General features: G+C 51.8%; 1 protein-coding gene across 1 annotated transcript in view; it reads left to right on the top strand.

Annotated features, from left to right (window-relative positions):
• Adam19 (ADAM metallopeptidase domain 19) overlaps positions 1–20,445 on the top strand; it is a 64,143-nt gene that overhangs the window by 40,638 nt on the left and 3,060 nt on the right. The window contains exons 8-21 of the mRNA XM_069993911.1: positions 2,255–2,326; positions 4,061–4,227; positions 5,814–5,898; positions 6,734–6,873; positions 7,511–7,688; positions 9,558–9,647; positions 11,822–12,017; positions 13,453–13,561; positions 13,930–14,134; positions 15,964–16,041; positions 16,247–16,355; positions 17,761–17,905; positions 18,160–18,244; positions 18,524–18,748. Of these exons, the coding sequence (XP_069850012.1) occupies positions 2,255–2,326; positions 4,061–4,227; positions 5,814–5,898; positions 6,734–6,873; positions 7,511–7,688; positions 9,558–9,647; positions 11,822–12,017; positions 13,453–13,561; positions 13,930–14,134; positions 15,964–16,041; positions 16,247–16,355; positions 17,761–17,905; positions 18,160–18,244; positions 18,524–18,748 (1,884 nt within the window). The remainder of the gene's footprint in view (positions 1–2,254; positions 2,327–4,060; positions 4,228–5,813; positions 5,899–6,733; positions 6,874–7,510; positions 7,689–9,557; positions 9,648–11,821; positions 12,018–13,452; positions 13,562–13,929; positions 14,135–15,963; positions 16,042–16,246; positions 16,356–17,760; positions 17,906–18,159; positions 18,245–18,523; positions 18,749–20,445) is intronic.

Here is a 20,445-nt window from a genome sequence, read left to right as displayed (position 1 = left end):
GTGGGGAAAGGAGGTGATGCACCGTGTGCTTCCGGCATCACCCAAGGAAATGGAAGGTTGAACTACTTTTTTAAAAAAAATCTTTAGTTCCAGGGTTAGGATCTACCCCATGGCCAAATCCAGCCCACCATGGACGTGCGTAGTTTACTGGAACCCAGTCACGCCCGTGGGTTTGTACTAAACAAGGCTGCTTCTAAGCCACCCAGGCAGAGCCGAGTGGCTGGATGGCTCATCCAGCCTAAACTATTTACTGTGTGGAGCTTTAAAGGCAAGGTTTACAGATTCCTGCGGCCGACTTTTAAAACAAGGCCTTCAACGATGGTGGCCTTGCTGTTTGAGGACAGGATTAATATATTTGAAAGAGAGAAATCTTAACTCAGTGTGCTCATAAATATTTAACTGAGTGGATGGCGTTGATGTAAAAGTTTTTTGTGGGGCTGGGAAGGTGGCTCAGTGGTAGAGCGCTTGCCTTGCATGCCTGAGGCCCTGGGTTCCATTCCTCAGCACCACAGAAGCAAAAAGAAAAAAAAAGCTGGAAGTGGCGCTGTGGCTCAAATGGTAGAGCGCTAGCCTTGAAGAGCTGAGGGACAGCGCCCAGGCCCAGAGGTTAGGCCCCATGACCGGACCCCCCCCAAACCCCCCCCAAAAAAAGTTTTTTTTGTGCCACAAGACCAGTTTGGCAATTGGGGGAGGCCTGCATGATGGAAATATCCAGACTACCATTTTGCAAAAGTTTAGAATGTATAACTCTGTAGAAAGCAAAGGTGATAGTCTTGGGGAATCCTGGGAATGCCCATGACCAGTAGGAGAAGGGAGAGAGAGAGAGAGAGAGAGAGAGAGAGAGAGAGAGAGAGAGAGAGAGAGAGAGAGAGAGAGAGAGAGAGAGAGAGAGAGAGAGAGAGAGAGAGAGTGTGTGTGTCTTTCCTGAATGAGGGCAGGCACACAATCCTGTCCAAACAAACACACCAGGTGTTGTATTTGGCTGGTCATGTTGTTGCTTGTTTGGTTATTCCCATGGAGTGGGATGGAGGAAGGATGTGAAGGTTTGGAATTAAACAGATCAAGTATGACACTTACAATAATAAAAACAGCTACCCAGATTCCACTTAACACTGGAGTGTATGGGAAAGTCTCACCATTTGTGAACTGAAGTTGCAGTTACAGGAAAATTTTTAATGTTTCAAATTGTGAAGCTCCCTTTCATTGTCGTAGCTGGCAGGGATCTTACGCTTCTGAGACAGAATGAGAGGTCCCTGCGAACAGATCCTCTTCCTGGGTACCCACGGCAGACATCTCTAATCAAGCACGGCACTCTTCTTATGCTTGATTACCAATGTCTGGTTCAGAGTCCTGTCCCATGAAGGCACTGCCAGATAAGGCCTGTTTGCTAAACGTCTGACGGACGGTCCTGTTGTCCTGTTGCGTGACATTGTGTGGCTTCCCGCTGCGGCTATTTCTGCACATGTTTTCTCAGCAGGCTTCATGGCCCCTTTTAATCATGTGCTCCTTAAGCGGAGGATCTGTCATCGTGGTTATTTCTGGTCCTCTTGGCATTGTAATTGAAGGTCGTCTAGTCTGGGACCGACATGCTAAACACAGTGTCTTGCTTGTAGCTGCTGCTGTGGTTTGATGAGTTGACAGAAAGACCAAGGAAAACCCGAAAACCTCGTATTATCCGGGTGGTGGATAATACCCCAAAGGGGGGTGGCTAGGGGCCTTGTCATTTGAGGGACAAGAAAATAAGGTGGTTTTGACTTCAAGAGCTTGAAGCATTGAATTCAGTTCATAATGCTGCCTGACCGATCGGGTGCCTAGCACTGAGCAGGTAGACACTGAGACAGCCCCGACCCAAGAAACTCCCTCCCAAGAACCATCATTGTGGTAGACCATCTGATCTTATCAACATGTCTGCTCATCACCAGACGCCACTGGCTCACACCTGTAATCCTAACTTCTTGGGAGGCTAAGAACAGGAGGATGGTGGTTTGGGCAGAAAAGCTTGTGAAACCCCTTCTAAGCCCCTACCTCGGTGGGGTGATGTATTACCTGTCACCCCAAGCTATGTGAGAAGATGAGATTGGGAGGATCGTGGTTCAAGGCCAGTCCAGGAAGAAAAGTGAATGGGACTCATCTGTATATAGAGGGGAACAATGACAGAAGACAGAGGGGGAAACAAGACCGAGTAATGAAGCCCAGAAAGGGCCGGGGAAGAGGCACTTGGGGGGTCTCCACCTGGCTGTGTTTTTCTATTTAGTTTGAGAAGAACCGCAGAGACCAAGACGCCACCAAGCACAAGCTCTTGGAGATTGCGAACTACGTGGACAAGGTGAGGCTTGCGGGGGTGCAGGGGGGGGGGTGATGATGCGCTGGATAGCGCCCTCTGCTGGATTGCTCACTAGGCATCCTGAGGCACTGGCTTTTTCAGAATTTCTTTTGTTTTTGCTCTTGTGTTTGCTTTGTTTATAAAATCAAAGAATTAGACTAAGTCAATGACTTTCAGTTTAAAAGAAAAAAAATACGATATCTATAATATAGACAAAACATATATATATAGTCAAGTCATGGGCTTGAACTCAGGACCTGGGTGCTGCCCCTAAGCTTTGTTGCTCATGGATATTATATTGGTCTACGACTAGAGGTTAGAGGTTCAGAGCTCCTCAGCCAGGAAGCTCTCAGATTCATAGTTTGGTTCTGTCCTGGGGACACAGATGACAGTCCGCTCTCCTATCCCCCCCCCCCCAGTTCCCTCAGCAATAACCATGAAATAATCATTGCAGAGCTAAAACTTGGATGCCCAGCTTCCATTTGCTGAGTCGTGGGTCCCATCCATCCGGAGCAGGGCCTCCAAGTTCACTTCCTTACAGAGCTCCCCACCGAAGCAAATTCCAGGGTCAGGTGCAGGCACTGGGGTCCTAATCCCAGGTTCTGCCGCCAGTGTCTTCTTACCAAGAGTTCAGTGGCTTCCCTAACGTCTGTGGACCTCGCTGCTTCCACAGTGCCCAAACATTACTGCCCCAATGACTGTGTTTAGCTGAAGAAGCACCTGCCAATTTCCAGTGGGTCTCCATTTATTTTTACTTCTTTTTGGCCAGTCATGGGGCTTGAACTCAGGGCCTGGGCACTGTCCCTGAGCTTTTTGCTCAAGGCTAGCACTCTACCACTTAAGCCACAGCACCACTTCCAGCCTTTTCTGTTTATGTGGTGCTGAGGAATCGAACCCAGGGCCTCATGCATGCCAGGCAAGCACTCTACCACTGAGCCACCTTCCCAGCCCCACAATAACCATTTAAAAACAAAAAGGAGGATCTTCCTTCCATCTCACTCTGTGAGGACATCACTTTTTTTTTTTTTCCTGAATCATCCTACCTACACTTCCGGTGAAACTGGGATTACAAGCACGCACTGCCATACCTGGCCTTTTGGAAAGGGGGGCAGGGGAGGTCTTCAAATAGGCTCCTCCTTTTTGGAAATCTGGGATGCTGGTTTTCTCAGCCTCTGTGAAGTGGGGTGTTGAGGAACTTTATGGACATTCATAAGGCAGCAGCTAGAGCCCTAGACCCATCCTGGTGGCGGACAATAGAGCACACTCCTCACTAGCTCCAGAACCAGCCTCGGTAACATCAGACTTTTCTTTTCCCCCCCATGATGATGAAGTTGAGTGTCTTGTCTGGTTATTGCCTTCCAGTTCCTTCCTTCCTTCAGCTCCCTGACCCCATCCCACGGGACTCTTGGTTTCCCATGATTGCCCAGAGGTCAGTTCCGGAAGTTACAGCAGCCACCGGAAGTGCTCTGTCTTTGGCAGTGAGGTTTAGTTGCTTCAGGTCAGACCCAGCCTTGAACCCCTTGATCAACAGGTTCCCTCCCTTCCCCACCCTCCCCTTCTTTCTCTTCTCTTCCCCTTCAGTCTTCTCCAGGCAAGGGCGCTGCTGATGGCGTAGCTCGGGATGTCATGTCTCCCACCTGTTCCCCCCCAGGCAGAAGGGGGCTGCGCCAGGGGGGCCAGGGTTTTATCAGCCCCACACGGTACTGGCGGAGATGGTGACTTTGGTGTCCTTTTCAGTTTTACCGGTCCTTGAACATCCGGATCGCGCTGGTGGGCCTGGAAGTGTGGACGCATGGGAATATGTGTGAAGTCTCCGAGAATCCCTACTCCACCCTCTGGTCCTTCCTCAGCTGGAGGAGGAAGCTGCTCAAGCAGAAGTACCATGACAATGCTCAGCTCATCACGTAAAGCCCTTAATCCCTTCCTTGGGGGGCGGTGGGATGGGGGGGCGGTGCTGGCACTCAGTTTGGCCTTTCTGTCCCCAGCCATTTTGAGTGTTGGGTCCCCAAGACCCTCCCCTCTCCTTGGGCCAGATAACCAGGCTTTTTTTTCTCACGCATGCTCTGTGCAGACCTACCTTGGAGGGGGTCAGCAACCTCTCTCTGAGGCGCTTGCTGCCTTCGGGAGGAACTCAGATTCATAGCCAGCCCAGGAGCCTCAGCCACCCTGAAGCCCACTTTGGTCTAATCTCCCAGCACAGGCCTGGGAGAGGGGGTTTCCTTGTTTTTCCAGAAGGAAGTCGAGAATCGACAGGGAATGTGGGAACTGTGCGCTGGGTGGGTGGGTGGAGGGGATCTTCAGGAGGGACCGTGTGGAGTTTATCAGCCTCAGAAAGAAGCGCACACACGGGGATGGGTGGTGGAGGACACAGCATCCAGAGGGCGATGGCTTCCTATTTTGGAAAATAACTGTGTTCCCCCTCCCCCCCCCCCCCCACACAAAATCTGGGCTATGGGTGGTCGCTTGATGACACTCTGTTCACCCCCAGGAGAAGGCTTGATTTCCCAAAACTTTGAGCCTTCAATGAACTTTGAAAGCTTGATGTCTTACTTTTGGGGTGGGGTAGGGCAGGGGGGAAGACCTTGAATCTAGGTTTCCCACAGGACACGTGGATGAAATACTAAGTAAGGCTTTAGATAAGATTAGCATCGATTCTGCAGCCTGCTTCTCTGGAGACAAGTCTCTGTTGAATTTAGCAAACCTCTCGCTTAGGGCCCACTAGACAGACGTCAGATGCTAGGTTCTAACGATTCCCCAAAGAGACAGGATGGCCCGGCTCTCAAGGCGCTGTGGTCTAGGGGGAAAAAAAGGCTTACACGCAGATGGCTACCTCCTACGGAATTTCCACGGAGATCCTTTAAATAGCTCCGAGGTTTGCCGCAGGCAGACGGCGCTGCTGGAGTTTCCTTTATTCCTTCTCGCTCACCCAGGATGGATCTGCAGCTGAGAGGGGGAGGGCTCAGGCAGGAGCGGGTGCGGAGGGAGGTCGGCCTAGCTGGCCTGCCATTGCAAAACAAAGGCAGGAGCAGCGCGGCCTTGCACGCAGCTGCACTCTGGAAGGTTCCTGGAGGGACACAGCTGTTTCTTGGCTGCCTCTCCCCCCTCCCCCCACAGTTCTGTAAGAACGAATCTGGCCCCAGAGACACACACCACAGGGGGCAGCTGACTGTATGGCGTGATTCCTTGAGCATCAGAACCTGCGCCACCCAGTCCTCCATCCGCCCCTCTGTCCTGATGAGTGGGGTGGGACTTTTTTCTCCCCGGAGGGAACTGGCTCTGGGCAATGGTAGGGAAGAGTGTCTGGGGGAGGGGAACGCAGGAGAGGAAGTTGAGAGGCGTAGTGACTAGTGGTCAAGGATCCCAGGCCCCTCCCCTTGGGAATGATCTGGAAATGGCAGTGGGGACCCCAAGAACATAGGAGCCACCCCCTAGGCACAGGGGAGCAGCTCTCTCGGCCCGAGCCAAGTCATCTTTGCTCTTCCTGCTCTAGGGGCCTGTCTTTCCACGGCGCCACCATCGGCCTGGCCCCGCTCATGGCCATGTGCTCCATGTACCAGTCTGGAGGGGTGAACGTGGTAAGTCACATGCCATGTATGGATGCCACAAAGGCATCCCCAGTACCAGAGATTGAACTTGGAGCCTCCAGTACTCTACCACTTGAGCTGCAGGGATGCACTCGGTCCTGGGCGTTTAGTTTGTGCTCTAGATAGGGTCTCACACAAACTTTCCCAGAGCTGGTCCCCAAGTAGGATCTTGCTACCTTCGCCTTTCTAGTTGCTAGGATTATAGGCATGTATGGGAAGCTATCCTTAAAAAAAAAATAATAATAATAACTGGATATTTGTTATTGAGGAAGAATGAAGCGCTGACATTAACAAGAGCCACTTGAGCCACATCCCCGGCCCTATTTTTTCCAATCTATTGGGTCTTGCTTTTTGCCTGAGCCACAGATAGATGTTCCCGTTTGTGTTGTGTGCCTAGATGGGATGGCAGGCTTGTGCCACGGCACCCCGCATTTTATTGGTTGAGATGGACGCCTTTCCTTCTTTTTGCCTTCACTGGCCTCAAATCACAGTGTTCCCAGATTCAGCCTCCTGGGTAGCTGGAATTACAGGCAGGATCACAGCCACCTTGCCCTCTCGCCTTTTAAGCTCCTGCTTTCGATGATTAAACATGACACACTTACGTGTGCTGTGTCTGGGAGGGTGTACCTGTATTGTGAGCTGCCCTCAGCACCTCATCACCAGCTTTGACGTCAGTGGTTTGCGGCTTTTTGGTTGAAATCAGGCCTGGAGAACCTGAGGTAGAGAATCCAAGAGGAAGCAGCAAAGCTGGGCTACGGAGATAGAGGTGGAAGCTGGGGAGACGGGGAGGTGGCCCTTGAATGACCTAGCTTCTCTCCCCGCGCAGGATCACTCTGAGAATGCCATTGGGGTGGCTGCCACCATGGCCCACGAGATGGGCCACAACTTTGGCATGAGCCATGATGTTAAGCATTGCTGTCCAGCCAGTGCCCAAGATGGTGGGTGCATCATGGCGGCCGCCACAGGGTGAGTCAACAGGAAAAGTGAGGATGGTGAGCCCAGAGTGGGGAGGGATGAAGGGGCAGGCCTGGAACTCAGCCCCTGGGGCTCTGTCCCTGAGCTTTGTTGCTCAAGGCTAGTGGGGCTACTATTTTGAGCCATAGCACCACTTCTGGTTTTCTGGTGGCGAATTAGACATAAGAGTCTCACAGGCTTTCCTGCCAGGGGCTGGCCTTGAACCGTGATCCTCAGATCTCAGCTTCCTGAGTGGTTTTTAACTGTTTGATTGGAGATGAGAGTCTCTTGTATTTATCTGCCTGGGCTGACTTCAGACCTCGATCCTCAGATCTCAGTCTCCCGGATAGCTAGGATTATAAGTGTGAGCCACCAGTACCTGGCAGATTTTTGTTTTTTAAGATGGCATCTCACTGGGTTGCCCAACGCAGCACATAGACACACAAAAAAAGATGAATACACCAGAATGGCAAGGTTCCTATTTTCATGATGAAGCTAACATGCTGATCAATGTTACAAAAGACGTGTATGTGCGGCTGTGGCAGCTGTATCCAGGTGGCATCGGCCGGCTCGGGTGCGCAGTAGGACTATAAGCTATCTCATGGTGTGTGCATCGCCCCCATTAATTCCAACCTTACCCTCTTGCCAGGCACCCCTTCCCCAGAGTGTTCAATGGCTGCAATAGGAAGGAGATGGACAGGTACCTGCAGTCGGGGGGAGGGATGTGTCTCTCCAATATGCCGGACACCAGGACACTGTATGGAGGCCGGAGATGTGGGAACGGATACCTGGAGGACGGGGAAGAATGCGACTGTGGAGAGGAAGACGTGAGTGTCCTTGCGCATTGGTGTCGATTCCCGCACTCCAGGGAAGATGGGGCTGCGATCAGTAACTCCTTGGTCATTGGGATTGCCTGCATGTGTCCACCAAAGACCCCGTTGCCTAGAAGATGTGCAGAGAATTCCCCCAGGATGCTCCTACATCCTCTGAAAGTTCCGTGCGTGCGTGCGTGCGTGCGTGTGTGTGTGTGTGTGCGTGTGCGTGCGTGCGTGTGTGTGTGTGTGTTAGAACTGATGCTTGAACTCAGGGCTGGAGTGCTCTCCCCTAGGTTTTTTTGCACAAGGCTGGTGCTCAAGGCTTGAGCCACGGCTCCACTTAATGGCCACTGGAGATAAGAGTCTCATGGGCTTTTCTTCCCCCAGCTGGCTTCAAACTGCGACCCTGAGATCTCAGCCTCCTGAGTCGCTAGGATTACAGGTGTGAGGCACTAGTGCCTGGCTCTCATAAAGAGTTGAGTTGTTCTTGTGTGTGTTTAGCCTGCCCAGAAGCTGTGACCCATTGGTATGTTGACTCTCTGTTCTCCAGAGGAGGTGCAGATGGGCCCCTGGGTTCTCTGAATTTGTTCTAAGGCCACACAGCTGGATTATATGAACTTGAACATGAGCCTGAAGAGCTTCCTTAAAAAAGCAAGCTTGGCCAGGTGCTGGTCAGTAGCTCACGCCTATGATCTTAGCTACTCAAGAGACTGAGATCTAAGGACGGTCCTTTGAAGCCAGCCCAGGCAGGAAAGCCTGGGAGACTCTTTATCTCCCATTATCCACAAGAACACCAGAAGTGGTGCTGTGGCTCAAACTGGTAGAGCGCTAGCCTTAAGTGGAAAAGCTCAGGGACAGCACCCAGGTCCTGAGTTCAAGCCCCACAACCGACAAATCAATCAATCAATCAATATTGCAAGCTCATTCTATTCTGCCTAGAGAAGAGAAGATTGAAAGGGGATGTAGGAAGGGCAGTCCAGGCTGGGGAAGGGAGAGAAAGACACAGCAGAGCTTCCTGGATCAGCTTTTCCTTCTCTCTAGTCTTCCAACCCAGTGTGGCGGGCACACAGACTCGTCCTGTCCTTTGTCACAGAAGCATGTTTTTCTGGGGGGGCGGAGGCTGAGATCTGAGGATCACAGTTCAAAGCCAGCATGAGCAGCTAAGTCGTGAGACTTATCTTCAACAACCACTAGAAAAGCAGAAGTGGAGCTGTGGCTCAAGTGATAGAGCGCTCACCTTGAGCTGAAGAACCGAGGGACAGCAGCCAGGCCCGGAGTTCAAGCCCCATGACTGACGGAAAAGAAAAGGAAAAAAAGCAGAACTGACTTGTTTCAGCTCTGTGCTTCCACGGATGAGAATATGTGTGTGAACTCCTGCGTGTGAACCATCCGTGACAGCCACTGGCTTTCATTGGCTTCTGTGGTGTGGTGTTTCTTCTTTTAAATTTAGATTTGAACATAAGGGTGTAACTTTCAGACTAAAACAAGAACTCGTGAAACAGGCTACCCTCCCCTCCCCAGACCCCTCCCCCTCCCCAGCCCCAGGAGCTCAGACACTTCAGAAATGCATCGAGGAGTAGAAGGATTTTGGAATTGGAAGTGTAAATGGAGAATCAAAGCGTAGGGGCAGATTTGCACTTGCAGCATCGTTGCTCCTAAGTTGTGGCCCCGAGGACTGTGCACGTGTGTGTGTGTGTGTGTGTGTGTGTGTGTGTGTGTTTCCTACGGCAAAACACCTGTTAACCTGGACGGTAAAGGTGGTAGGTGATGTTTTGAAAGGCGTTCCAGGCTCCTGGTGTAGGATGGGGATACTGAGGCTGGTGAAGTCCGCCCTGGGGGCGGGGCTTGTCTCTGACTCCTCCCCCTCCATTGTCTCCCTAGGAATGCGACAACCCCTGCTGTAATGCTTCCAACTGTACCCTGAAGGAAGGCCTGGAGTGCGCCCACGGCGCCTGCTGCCACAATTGCAAGGTGAGCGGCCTTTGGGGCTGGTTCTCTGTAGGGCGCTAACCTGGCAGCCTGCAGCCGCAGGCCCCCCTCCTCCCCTCGGCTGCAGGGAGGCCCGGCTTCCTCACTCAACTTGATGAGCCACGGGCAGCCAGGTTCCACACGCAGGACTGGAGTGTAGACCCATGCGCGAGGCCACGCGAGGCCACAGGTTCAATCCCCACCACTGCCTGTCCCCCCACTCCCCCCCAAAAAAAAGAAAGAAAAGAAAAGTGGGATGCCAATGGCGCTCACGCCTGTCATCCTAGCTACTCAGGAGGCTGAGATCTGAGGATCAAGGTTCAAAGCCAGCCCAGGCAGGAAAGTCCGTGAGACTCTTGGCTCCAATTGGCCAGCAAAATAAAACCAGAGGTGGAGCTGTGGTTCATGTGGTAGAGTACCAGCCTTGAGCAAAAGAAAAAAAGGGACTTGGAGGCCAACGTGGGGCACGTGGTAAGATCTCACTGTGAGAAACAAAGAAAGGAAGAAGAGAGAAAAGACGCACACCCAAGCCAAACACTTATGTCTCATCACAGAAACACTAAGGTGTGTGATCGGTACACGTGCTCTTCACAGAAGGCTTTGTAAGATACATATGCAGTTCATCATGCGTACATATGCATGACATGCACATGTCTGCATTATTATGTATATATATCTGTGCTACAATATTTGAACATCTGTGCGATTGATGTATAAATCTGACAGGGCTCTGGCCTAAAGCCACGGCCCTGTGTTCTCCCCGCCTCTTGCAGGGAGTGAGTCCGACACGTGTCCCCTTGACAAGCCCAGGAGGGGGCCGTACCTCTGATTGTGGGTGGATAAATCAACAGGCAGAGGCTGAGTGGCTGCCCAAGCTCCCACTCCTGCTTAAAGTCCTCAATTCCCACCAGGCTCTAGAGATGCCCCCGGGGGGCCTCCTTGACCCCCAATCCCTCCTGCGAGGAATGACCTGGTGTGCAGCACCCCCCCCCAGCATACTCTCCCAGGAATGGAGGGATTTGTGCCCCCATTGTGGGTGTCCTTGCCCGGCTTCCCTCCCTCGTCCAGGGCTGCGAGGGGCTGAGTCCATTCCAGCCCCCTCCCAAAGATGGCAGAAAGAGCCTGGAGTCTGACCTTCTATTCAGTCCCACGCGGACCCTCCTGGTGTGTGACCTGCTGTCTGAAACCTACTTTTTTTTTTTTAACCTCTTAGCCATGGGGCCTTAGGGTTTTTATCTATAAACCGAGAAGAGTGTTAGCAACTCTGAGCGCCCAGGATCTCTGAAAGTCTGAAGGATTTTGACAGTATCCCAGCATGAGCTGTCCATTGGGCTCTTTGGACCGGCAGAGTAGCTGGGCGGGCCTGCGGCCAGGCTCCATGGTAGACTGTGGTATTGCTGGGAGCTTTGTAAATCCAAGAGGTGTTAGGTAAATCGTGTGTGTGTGTGTGTGTGTTTCCTTTGCCTCTCACACCGAGTCTTCAGATATCTATCTATCTATCTATATATCTCTATCTATATAAATATATTTCCCCAGTTCTGGGCTTGAACTCAGGGCCTGGGCACTGTCCCTGAGCTTTTGCTCAAGACTAGCACACTACCACTTGAGCCACAGCACCACTTCCAGCCTTTTCTGTGTATGTGGTACCGAGGAATGGAACCCAGGGCTTCATGCATGCGAGGCAAGCACTCTACCACTGAGCCACCTTCCCAGCCCTCAGATTTATTCTTCAACCTCTTCAAGCCTCAGATTTCCCCCTCTGTCCAGTAGAGATGGTTCTATAGAACTCTCGTGAGGACTAAGTGAAGTCCTGTTGGCCCTGGGCTCTTAGTCGGAGCTGTGTGAGAAGTGTTGGCTCTGGGCTCTTAGTAGGAGCTGTGTGGGCAGAGCTAAGGAGACGAAATGATGACACACACATTATCTCTCACCTCCGCTTCTTCCCGCCCCTCTGAAGAGGAAGTGATTTAGCATTTGGACAGACACCTTGAAGATTCCCAGCCATGAATCCTTTTGCTCCTAGGAGGCTAGTGATGGCTTGCACTAATGGTCACTGGGGACCAGAGGTGGTGGAAAATTCTAGGGACTTCTGCTCTCCCGAGTGCTGCTCGCCAGCCCTGGGCGGCTGGGGCTGAGGGCACCGAGAAGGCACCGGCTGACTTCTGCGTTTCTCCACCCAGCTGGTGGCCCCTGGCACCCTGTGCCGGGAGCAGGCAGGGCAGTGCGACCTCCCGGAATTCTGCACGGGCAAGTCTCCCCACTGCCCCTCCAACTTCTACCAGATGGACGGCACCCCCTGCGAGAGCGGCCAGGCCTACTGCTACATCGGCATGTGCCTCACCTACCACGACCAGTGCCAGCGGCTGTGGGGGCCTAGTAAGCACTCTCCCGGGGGATACAGCTCCTGTCCACCTCCACCGGCCTTGCCGGCCAGCTTCCCCTGCTGGCCTCGCCGGCCGGCCTCCCCTACCAGCCAGTTGGGATGGCTTAGCTTCTGGTCTTCAGAACACCCTCACAAAGCCCCTCTGCCCTCCTCCGGGCAGGATGGATGCTCAGGAAGCTCCAGGGCACAGCCTTCCTCCCAGACCCGAGATGCTTTTAACTCTCAGAGAGAACACTAGATGAGAAGAATGCAAGGGATGGGGAAAAAAAATGAGCAGGTGACAGGACATAGAAAGACACATGAAATTGGTCTAAGACTTGCATCCTCTCTGGTGGAAGGGAATGATCGCTGTTTTGTGGTTTTTGTTTTTGTTTTAGTTTTTTTTCTGTCGGTCATGGGGCTTGCATGCTGGGCCTGGGCACTGTATCTGAGCTCTTCAGCTCAAGGCGAGCACTGTACCACTTGAACCACAGCACCACTTCCGGTTTTCTGGTGGTCTATTGGAGATAAGAGTGTCATGGACTTTCCTGCCTGGGCTGGCTTCAAACTGTGATCCTCAGATCTCAGCCTCCCCAGTAGCTAGGATGAAAGGTGTGGGCCACCAGCACTTGGCATATATTAAAACTTTTAATAGATCCGTTGGGCCCATGAGTTTCGGTTTTACTACTGTAAACTACTGATGCTACACTTGTATTTGCATGTCCATGAACATATGTCTTCAACACTGTTGCTAATCATAGCAGTTACAACCTTATGTTTTGTGGGTTTTTTTTCTTAACCTAGGGACCAATTAAATTAACTCTGGGAAATCCAGACAATGGAAGAATGCTGTATGGCTAAGTGAATGGAAGGCGCTGAATGAAACCATCCCCACAAAAATGCAGGGCAGAATAGTGCCTTCAAAATATCCTTGCATTCCTCATTAGATCCTTTCTCAAAGTTGCACCTAGAATCTTACCTAAGAGAGGCAGAAATGCAGTTATTGCCAGAGGATAGACTACAAGGAATTGTTGGCTTTTACAGGAGCGTAAAAACTGGAACAATCATGAGGCAAAAACTCCAAGAGCATCTGTTACATCTTTAAAATCTTTGTATACATTTTACCTAATTTTTTTAAAATCCTGAAACTGGACAGGACTTTTGTTTGTTAGTAGCAACCAAGATTAGCATGCAAACTCCAGTAGATAAAAGTCCTTCATAAGGCATTACAATGAACTTAAAACTTTTTATTTAAATGGATCTTGATGAAAATACGAGGGTAGTACCAGTACCGAGAAAGGTTTCAGGTGGAAGAGGCTGAGGCTTTCTCTCCGCAAAGTACCCTTCCCCTGGTGCTTCCGCTCCAGGCTCGCTGGAGCTCCAGGCTCGCCAGCCCTGGCTGGCTTCTGGCAGGCTGGCGTACTGAGAGGGTGTGTCTCCCAAATCCAGGAGCCTGGACTGCCTCCGATGCCTGCTTCGAGAAGGTCAACGTGGCAGGGGACCACTTTGGCAACTGTGGGAGAGACATACATGGCCAACCCAAGAAATGCAATATAAGGTAAGGCTCCCAGGACCCCCTTCCCCACCCCGGCGGGGTGTGCAATGACAGCTCCCCCTCGCCCCCAGTTCACGCTGGGGCCTTTGCATGTGTCACCTGCAGTCTGGAGCCATTCTTGGCCTGTGTCTTGATAGTGCATCCTTCAGCCCCATGGCAGGTGCAAGAATGGAGTGTGTGTATGTGTGTGTGTGGGTGGCCTTCTTTCAATACTGGGTGCAGAGTGCTAATTATGCCACAGTCTGTCCGTCTGTCCCTCTGTCCCACCCCACTCAAGCCTGGACCAAGAAAGATTGCAGCTGGGGGGGGGGTGCCCTGCTCTGATCGCGTCTCCTCCCCTCCCTCCCTCCCTCCCTCCCTTTGGTGTACAGAGACGTCAAGTGTGGGAAGATCCAGTGTCACATCCCCGACGCCCAAGCCAAGGAGTCCAACGCGGTGCCCATCAAGACCACCATCACTCTGAACAAACGGACGATCGAGTGCTACGGGGTCCACTTCTACCGGAGCAACGAGGACGAGGTGGACAGCTTGGACCCGGGCCTGGTGATGACCGGGACCAAGTGTGGCCCCGACCACGTGAGTCCCTCCCCCGCCCCACAGCGCCGCTCTGGAAGGCGCGGCACAGTCAGACAGAGAGTTCTGGAAGGGAAGGCTAGGCTCTCAATCTGAGTTTCCCCAGGCTCCCCAACATCTGAGCCAATGTGATTTCCTTCATGAACGTTGGCGCAGTGACGGCACAGCCCGGCTGGCTTCGTTACTGCAACAGCCATAGAGGAAGGGTGAACCAGCTCCTCTCCAGGAGCATGCCAGGCTCACAGCATGAATCGTACGCATGAAATGGTTTTAGGGGGAAAAAAATGGAGCTGGGAAGGTGGCTCAGTGGTAGAGCGCTTATCTTGCATGCCTGAGGCCCTGGGTTCGATTCCTCAGCACCACATAAGCAAAAAGAAAAAAGCCGGAAGTGGCGCTGTGGCTCAAGTGGTAGAGCGCTAGCCTTGAGCTGAAGAGCTGAGGGACAGCGCCCAGGCCCAGAGTTCAGGCCCCACGACCGGACCCCCCCCCAAAAAAAAAGAAAAAAGAAGAAAAAATGTGGGGGTTGGAGGCATGACTCAGCTCAGTTGGTAAAGGGCTAGTCGTGAGTGAAAAGCATCAAGTACCCAGTTCAAGTCCTGCTCTTGGACCTAGAAAAGGAAAAAATGCAAAATACACAGCATAGTTCCTACAGTTCCTAGCACAGAACACTGTTAAGTACATGTTAATAATTATAACACAGTAGCAACATAGACCATATGTGAAAAATATATGAAATATTATTTTACACTATTAGAATTATTTCACACTATATGTATGTTATGATATATGCATGTATGTACATATATATGTATATGTCTGTATCTGTATTGTATATATAGGACGTGTGTGTGTGTGTGTGTGTTTGTGTGTGTGTGTGTGTGTGTGTGTATAGTGTGGGTATGTCAGGGTGTCTGGACAGGGGCTTGAACTCAGAGCATTGAGCTTAGCCATGCCTCTACTTCTGGCTTTGTGCTGGTTATTTGGAGATAAGAGTCTCATGAGGCTGGGTGCCGGTGGCTCACGCCTGTAATCCTAGCTACTCAGGAGGCTGAGATCTGAGGATCTCGGTTCAAAGCCAGCCCAACAGGAAAGTCCGTGAGACTCTTATCTCCAATAAACCACTAGAAAACCAGAAGTGGCACTGTGGCTCAAGCGGTAGAGTGCTCACCTTGAGCTGAAGAGCTGAGGGACAGCACCCAGGCCCAGAGTTCAAGCCCCACAACTGACCAAAAAAAAAAAAAAAAGTCTCATGAATTTGTCTGGCTGGCTTCAAACTCTAATCCTCAGATCTCAGCCTCCTGAGCAGCTAAGATTCCATGTGTGAACTACTAGCGCTTAACAGTATATCATATTTTATTATATTATTTTTTTTGACCAGTCCTGGACCTTGAACTCAGGGCCTGGGTGCTGTCCTTGGGCCTCTTTGTACTCAAGGCAAGCACAGTACCACTTGAACCTCAGTGCCACTTCTGCCTTTTTCTGAGTAGTTTATTGGAGATGAATGTTATGGACTTTCCTACCAGGGCTGGCTTTGAACCGAGATCCTCAGATTTCAGCCTCCCCAATAGCTAAGATTACAGGCGTGAGCCACTGGTACTTAGTTCCTATCATATTTTAATACTGCAATGTTTTGTTTGCTTCCTCCTTAATCATGAAGCTAAGAGCTGAATTTATCTAAAACAAAAAACACTGTCCTTGGCCTTTTCGCGTCTTTCATTGCCCACTGTAATAAGAGCTCAGTGACTTCCTCCCGTGCATCGGAAGCGCGAACTCTAAGGTCCTGATTCGCACCAGCGCCCTGAAGACTCTTCTTGTTCCCGTGTCCCCCGCAGATCTGCTTCGATGGTCAGTGCAGAAACGCCTCCTTCTTTGACGCCGAAAACTGCGAAAAGAAATGCAATGGTCACGGGGTAGGTAGACCGGTCCTGGGGGGGGGGGCTGTGGGTGCTGGTGTCCCGGGGGGCAGGCTGCGGGGTGCTGGTGTCCCAGGGGGCAGGCTGTGGGGTGCTGGTATCCTGGGGAGCGGGCTGCGGGGTGCTGGTGTCCCGGGGGGCAGGCTGGAGGGAGGCTGGAGCTCTCCAAGGTGCTGACACCTCTGCCTTCCCCTCGTTCTAGGTGTGTAACAACAACCAAAACTGCCACTGCTTCAGGGGCTGGGCGCCCCCCTTCTGTAACACCCCCGGCCATGGAGGGAGCATCGACAGTGGGCCCATGCCCCCCGCGAGTGAGTGCGGGCCGTCTGGGGGGCGGCAGCCGCGTGGGAGCCCGGCTGGGTCTCTCTCACTTAGTTGCGAGGGAATTCAGGGGGACCCGAGGTCATGGCATAGCCACACTTCTTTTGGGGGTGTGAGGTGGTAACTGGTCATTCCGGGGGCGCTTGGAAATCAGGGGCCTGAGGCGTTTGGGGTTGGTAAGATGAACAAAGGCACAGAAACGCCTGGCAGGTTGTTAGTGAGAAGTCGCTGCATGTCAAAGCCTGTCGCTTCCATTTTTTTTTCTTTTTTCTTTCCTTTTTGCCGGTCATAGGTCTTGAACTCAAGCTTTTTTTCTCAATGTGAGTGCTCTACCACGGTGCTACTTCTGATTTTCTAATGGTTAATTGGAGAGTCTCGCAGACTTTGCTGCCTGGGCTGGCTTTGAACCATGATCCTCAGATCTCAGCCGCCTAAGTAGCTAGGATGACAGGTGTGAGCCACCAGCACCCAACATGTTTTTCGTTCTTCATAGTACTAAAGTTCTTTAAACACAGAGGATTGGGGCTTTGGGGGAAGAAACCCTATAAAGCATTTAGAAATATCCAAGCACTGATGGTTTATGCCATCCCAGGAGGCTGAGATGTGAGGCTCACAGTTCAAAGCCAGCCCAGCAAAAAAGTCTGTGAGACACTTACCTACAATTAACTACCAAAAAGCCATAGAGCTGTGGCTCAAGTGGTAGAATTTCAGCCTTGAGTGGAAAAGCTAAGGGGCAGTTCCCAGGCTCTGAGTTCAAGCTACAGTTCACACACACACACACACACACACACACACCACACACACACACACACACACACACACACACACACACACACACACACACACACACGAGTCTGGTTGGTTTAAACAGACTTTGTTACTTTTCTTAAACTGATTATTAGGGAAGAAAAGATAACGTTTTAATGGAACCAAATGGGAAATGGGGAGTGAAAATTGAGGGTTATAGTATTGAATGAGTCTCAGTCTCTCTCTGTCTCTCTTTCTCTGTCTCTGTCTTTGTCTCTGTCTCTCTCTCTCTCTCTCACACACACACACACACACATACACACACAGAGTTTAATCTTGTCCTGTCCAGGAAGATCCTGATTCAGGGTGAAAACTAGTGCTGAAGGATAGAACTTGAACTGCTTATCCCAAAAGAGAATCGCCCCCAGTTAAACAGAAATAGCTGTAATGGTTTCTTATTTATAAGGCCCGAGCTAAACAAATTGAGCCCGGTCTTCAAGCTCCTCGTAGGATATAAGTCATAATTTGTCAGCTAAAACAAGTCATACAAATGACAGGCGAATCAGGTTTCTGAAGAGTTGGGAACACATAGTTTTGCTGTCACTGGAGCAGCTTGTCAATCTCCTGTTCGGGTTCTGTTTCTGGAAGGTGCTGGGCCTGTGGTGGCTGGAGTGTTTTCTGCTCTCTTCGTCCTGGTAGTCTTTCTGCTGATATGCCACTGCTGCCGACAGAACAGCAAACTGAGCCAGCTCCAGCCCTTGGCCCTTCCTTCCAAGCTGCGGCAACAGTTCAGGTAAAAACGGGGAGCTGGGAAGGACTTGGGGGGGGTCCCCTCTTCCAGGTTGAAAAGCTGTCTATTGACAGTATTTGGTGAAAGAGTTGGTGGTTGCGGGTCTACTCCAGGGAAAGAGAATGCCCTCTCTGTTTGTGCCACATTCTGTGGCTGTGGCAGACATGAACAGATGATCCTTCTCTAAGTGACAGACATTACTAGATGATCTTCATCACCCTGGGCTGCACAATCTCCTCCCTCTTCCTTCTCTCCAGCTGTCCCTTCAGGGTGTCCCAGAACAGTGGATCTGGTCATGCCAACCCAACTTTCAAGTTGCGGACGCCCCAGGGCAAACGGAAGGTAAGGGCCTGGTGCTGTGGCGGTTCCTCAACTTTCCCAAGAGCCCATGCGGCCCATGTGGGAGGGGTAGGAAAAGGTCTTGCTAATAACCGTGACCCAGGCTGGCCTTGATCCACAATCCTCATCATCACCTCCGAAGCGGCGGCGGGGATTACAGGCATGCCCACCACACCTGTCTCCCTCGGGACTTTTCATCTGAACTCCTATGTAGGGTACCCTGAGCCCTTAAGAGCACTGAGGACTCTTCACCTGAGGTATTCCTTGTCTCGTGCACAACAGGTGAGCAGCACCCCGGAAATCTTCCGGAAGCCCTCCCAGCCTCCCCCCAGGCCCCCTCCCGACTACCTGCGTGACCAGTCTCCCACCGCCCCGCCGCCAGCACACCTGAACAGGGTGCCGAAGGGCTCCCCAAGCCCCGGGGTTCAAGTACAGAGAAAGGAATCCTCCAGGGGGCCTCCCCCCAGCCGGCCTGCACCCCCCGCCCCAAACTGCCTCCTCGCCCAGGTAAGTTCTTCTCAGAAAGCCTGAGCCCCGGGGGGACATGGTTTGTGTGGCCAGGGGCCAGAAGCTGTGGAGTTGGACTTGGTGGATCCCGGGGGCTCACAGTGGGGTGGGTAGTACAATGATTGAAGCCAAGTGCCCACCTCCACATGCCCCCCACAAACTGCAGCCTCCCCCCGCCATTAGCCACTTTCTACCCCAATTCACCCCCATTGCAAGTGCCACGTGCACTGACAGGCATCTTCTGCCCGTCACTGGATCCGGGATGTCACATCTCCCCGGGGGAGATCTCCCCCACCCTCACCCCAAATCCCAGCTCGCTTCTTTGTAGCTCTCCCATGACATCTTCGTCTTACTGATGGATGCCTTGCTCATCCAAGGGGCCGTGCATCGGGCGGGACTTCTGGGAGGTGACAGTGGGACCTCTGACTCATCTGCCTGAGTCCCCGGTATGGACAAGGGCGTTGCTGGGGTCTTGAACCCCTGGCTGCCCACTACATACAGCGTCACAGGACGAGTGCATTTACGCTCGCGAAGGCTGGAGGCGGCCAGCCCACAGCCCGGCCGGGCGGGGCGAGTTTCTCCTAAGTCTCCCTCGTCCTCGCCTGACCCTTCCTGACTGGGCCCCGATTCCCTCTGGCTCTTTCCTTGAGACAATCTCAACGCTCTGCAGCCCGGAATTCACTGCGCAGCCCGGCTCCAGCATTTCCTCCTTGCCAAGACACTAGATTGGATTAGGGCCTGTCCCAGTGGTCTTATTTTTTTTATGGAGCTGTGATATTTATTCATATATTCTTTCATTTCTTTTGACATTATTTCATAGATTTCGGTGCACGCATCTTGCACTTACTCTGTTTGATGCCATTATAATAGAATTCTGCCTAATTTCTTTTCTTTTTAATAATTTTTTTTAAAATTGAGATTAAGTCCCTGAGCTGTCCCTGAGCTGCTTTTGCTCAAGGCTAGCGCTCTACCATGTGAGCACAGCACCGCTTCTGGCTTCTCCTGTGTATGTGGTGCTGAGGAATGGAACCCAGGGCTTCATGCATGCTAGGCAAGCACTCTACCACTGAGCCACATTCCCAGCTCCTAAACATTTTATTTTAATCAGCTCTTTAAAGACTTTATTATCTCTAAGCCTGCTCACATACGTGGTACTGAGGGTTAGAAATTGTGTGAATTATTATTATTATTATTATTGTCGATTGTGGGGTTTGAACTCTGGGCCTGGGCGCTGTCCCTGAGTTCTTCACCTCAAGGCTAGTGCTCTAACACTTGAGCCACAGCGCCACTTCTGGTTTTCTAGTGTTTAATTGGAGATAAGAGTCTCACAGACTTTCCTCCCTGGGCTGGCTTTGAACCTCGATCCTCAGATCTCAGCCTCCTGAGGGGCTAGGATGTCAGGCGTGAGCCACCGGCTCCCAGCTTCAGTTCTGTTTTTTGTTTTGCCAGTCATGGGGCCTGAACTCTGGGCCTGGGCGCTGTCCCTCAGCTCTACAGCTCAAGGCGAGCGCTCTACCACTTGAGCCACAGCACCACTTCCGGCTTTTCCTGCTTATGTGGTGCTGAGAAATCGAACCCAGGGCCTCATGCATGCAAGGCAAGGGCTCTACCACTGCGCCACCTTCATTTTAGAGATAGTCTCTGGGACTTTTCTGCCAGGGCTGGCTTTGAACCGCAGTCCTGGATCTCAGCCCCTT

The sequence above is a fragment of the Dipodomys merriami genome, unplaced genomic scaffold (assembly GCF_024711535.1).
Source record: "Dipodomys merriami isolate MVZ:Mamm:240054 unplaced genomic scaffold, mDipMer1.0.p SCAF_44, whole genome shotgun sequence".
Lineage (NCBI taxonomy): Eukaryota > Metazoa > Chordata > Mammalia > Rodentia > Heteromyidae > Dipodomys > Dipodomys merriami.
Note: the sequence above shows the minus strand (reverse complement) of the source record. Positions and strands in the feature narration are given on the sequence as shown.